The 3,389-nt window shown below is 37.9% G+C and overlaps 1 protein-coding gene across 1 annotated transcript; it reads right to left on the minus strand.

Moving 5' to 3' along the window:
• Positions 1–1,549: 1,549 nt before the first annotated feature.
• Positions 1,550–2,467, minus strand: LOC101413887 (olfactory receptor 9G19-like). The gene has a single exon (XM_004471057.1). The coding sequence runs from the start codon at positions 2,465–2,467 to the stop codon at positions 1,550–1,552; it is 918 nt and encodes a 305-aa protein (XP_004471114.1).
• Between the last annotated feature and the right edge of the window lie 922 nt (positions 2,468–3,389).

Raw genomic sequence — 3,389 nt, forward strand, 5'->3', positions numbered from 1 at the left:
TTGTGTCAGTTCTCCACGTGTGCGGCACCATTCCTGGGCAGGTTGCACTTTCTTTCACACTGGGCAGCTCTGGGCAGCTCTTCTGATGGGGCGTACTCCTTGCGTGGCGAACTCCTTGCACGTGGGGCTCCCCTACGCAGAGGACACCCCTACACGCATCAGCACTGCGCATGGGCCAGCTGCACACGGATCAAGGAGGCCCGGGGTTTGAACCATGGACCTCCCATGTGGTAGATGGACTTCCTAACCACTGGGCCAAGTCCGCCACCAGTACCGAGAATTTTTGAGAGCTCATGTTTTAGAAAGTACCTGGGACAACATAAGCAGCTTTGTGATTTTTGAAAGGTTTGTCTAAATCAATAGTTTTAGAATTCCAGTGCTTCTGTTGGGTTTCATTTATGTTACTGTGTGTGAAAACTGACACTGATTGTATGCCTGGAACTCACTTTCCAGGTTACTGTGCATGGCCATCAGTGCTGACTGGTCCTTCCTGGTTCTGCGTGGCACTCCTACTTTTCCTGGGACTACATGGCTATGTAACAGTTCCTTGCATTTTTTCCTTTATTGCTTACACAAATAGACATAAGGACATATTTATATTTTATAAACATAAATTACATTAACATTGCCATACTTTAAGAAAATCAATAAAAATTGCATGGAACCTATCATATCTGCCACTACTCCCTCCCTTTTTTAACACTACTTGTTTGAATTCTTTATAAAAACATTTCTCTTTTAAAGAACATGTATACAGAAATCTTCATTTCTCAATTTGTTTCTTTTCACCGTATTTAGTATCTGTTTTATTATAATAATTGCTTTTGTGCTCAGAATATCTCAGTTTGGATGACAGAAATGTTTGTAAATTTCTTCTTATAAAATAAACTATAAGCCCTTAGAGTGCTTTACAAAAACCAAACCTATGGGTTCTTGACTAATATATCATTAATGGAATAATATATATAAAAGATAAAGATATTGGTGAGATCCTACCTTCTGAACCTATTTTGCACCAGGGTGATTGCTTGGTGCTGCTGGACCTCTGTGCTAATGCTCTTGGGGAAAAAGTACATATAAAAATATTTTAAAATTCTATGAAAGGAATGGAAAATGATGACTGTAATCTACTTTTCAATCATGGGAAAATAACAGAAATTAATTTTCTGCATATTTGCTCTTATTTTTAGGAAATTACTATATGTATATGTTTACTGTATGTACCAGTCTGCAAAATTTACTTATATTAAAAAGAGTGGGCTATTCTTTTACTTTTCTTTAAGAGGAGTTTTCTTTTTGGGTTTTAGTTTTTAATCTTAAAATAAAATTTATATTAAAAATTGTTATATTTTACACTAGTCTTTTCTCTCTGAGGTTGTCATAATTTTCATATTCTATTTCTACTGAAATGCCATGTGTCAAGGTGGAAAATTCTGTAACTGTATAATAACTTTTGATTACGATGGACCACAATGGCAGCCGTTCCTGAGATACACACAACTTGAACAGAAATTGTGCTTGCATATTCTTAGAGGTAGTGAATCTGGATTTATTTCAAGAATTTATAGAAAGCCTCTTTCACATCCTTATTCCTCAGACTATAGATCATAGGGTTCAACATGGGGAACACCACAGTGTAAAATGTAGATGTTATTTTGTCTCTGTGTAGAGAATAGCTAGATTGGGGGCGAGCGTATGTGTAGAGAATGGATCCATAGTATAAGGTGACAGAGATCAGGTGAGAAGAGCAGGTAGAGAAGGCTTTGAGGCGGCCCTGGGTGGAGCGGATCCTTGAGATGATGATGATGATGAAGAAGTAGGAGGCCAGTATGAACACAGTGGGGATAATGACATTGGAGGCAAGGATGAAGTACAACACTGCCTGGTAGCCATCATTCCTGCCACAAGCGAGCTTCACTAGGGGAGGCAAATCACAGAAAAAGTCATCAATGATGTTGTCACCACAGAATTTCAAGGCAAAAGTACTTTTGGTGATGAAGGAAGAATTAATAAAGCCACCAAGATATGAGGCTACTACCAAAAATGCAATTAGCTTTATAGACATTGTCTGGGAATAAAACAGTGGCTTTGAGATGGCCACATACCGGTCATAAGCCATGGCAGCCAACAGGAAACACTCACTGTAGGTCAGCCAAGCAGAGAAGAAGAATTGAGCTACACAGCCAGCAAAAGAGATGCTCTTGTCTTCCGAGATGCAAGTCACTAGAATTTTTGGAGTGTACACGGAAGAATACCAGAGATCCAGGAAAGACAGATTCCCAATGAAAAAATACATGGGTGTTTGGAGCCGAGACTCCTTACAGATCAATACCATTAGAGTGGTATTTCCCACCAGAGTCACAGAGTATGTTCCAAGGAACAGCACAAACAGAACCATCTGTACCACGGGGTCTGTGGTGAAGCCTACCAGGATGAACTGTGTCACCGTGTGATTGGCCCCCTCCATGTCTAAAAGGAATCTCACCTAAGATGAGAGAAAATGAGCATTCATATTGAATCACTAGGCTGTATACACTGAAAATACAATAAATGAATAGCATCACACCACTGGTAACTCTAGAAGCTTGGAACAAACTTAACAATATATAAACATAATTTAGATTTTTTAAAAATTTAGAACAATCAATTACATTTTATATTCACATATTCAAATTCCAAATTTCTAAGTTGGTTAATTTTTTTTTCTTCTAGGAATGACATAGCAAAGAAGCTTCGCCATTTACTCTGAGTAAAGCAATGGCTTAGTGTTTCACATGCACGATTTTATGTATTACATAAATATTCATCATAAGTAGGTTTAAAGATTAATAGCAATGATTTTACAGATGACTAATTTGAGATTCAATAAGTACCTAGGAGTTATACAGTTAATAAGTAATTAGGAGTTACACAGTTAATAAGAGGTGTTGTTTTCTCTAGAGACCAGGTATTGAAACACTAAATCACCATTTTCTTATGTTATATTAGTTTAGTAGTTGCTAGTGGTTGCCTTTGTTTGCTTAAGTTTTCATTATAACTCCTTAATTCAAAATCAATATGATACTACAGAGGGATTCAGCTGTTGCCCACAGATGGGTACCTTATATATAAGGGTCTAGAAAAATATTTCCAAGAACCAAATCATCTGCTGGAATATTCCTGTGATATTATATTTGCAGCCAATCCTGATTATGAGCATAAAAAATTCCAATTTATCCCCACCCAGGATCAAGACACTTACCTGCAACTTCCACTGTCACAACCAATGAAGATGCACACTGCAGATCCAGGATCTACTCCTTCTCCCCAGGGTACTTGATTCTTTCAGCACCTCAGAGGTTCATCTCATTGAAAGACTCTACAAACGCAATTAACAATGTGCTGACTCA

Source organism: Dasypus novemcinctus, chromosome 10, assembly GCF_030445035.2.
Source record: "Dasypus novemcinctus isolate mDasNov1 chromosome 10, mDasNov1.1.hap2, whole genome shotgun sequence".
NCBI classification, from domain to species: Eukaryota; Metazoa; Chordata; class Mammalia; order Cingulata; family Dasypodidae; genus Dasypus; species Dasypus novemcinctus.

What these genes read in the sequence shown, in the direction of transcription:
- LOC101413887 (XM_004471057.1), bottom strand. Translation starts at nt 2,467, where the DNA reads ATGGAGGGGGCCAATCACACGGTGACACAGTTCATCCTGGTAGGCTTC.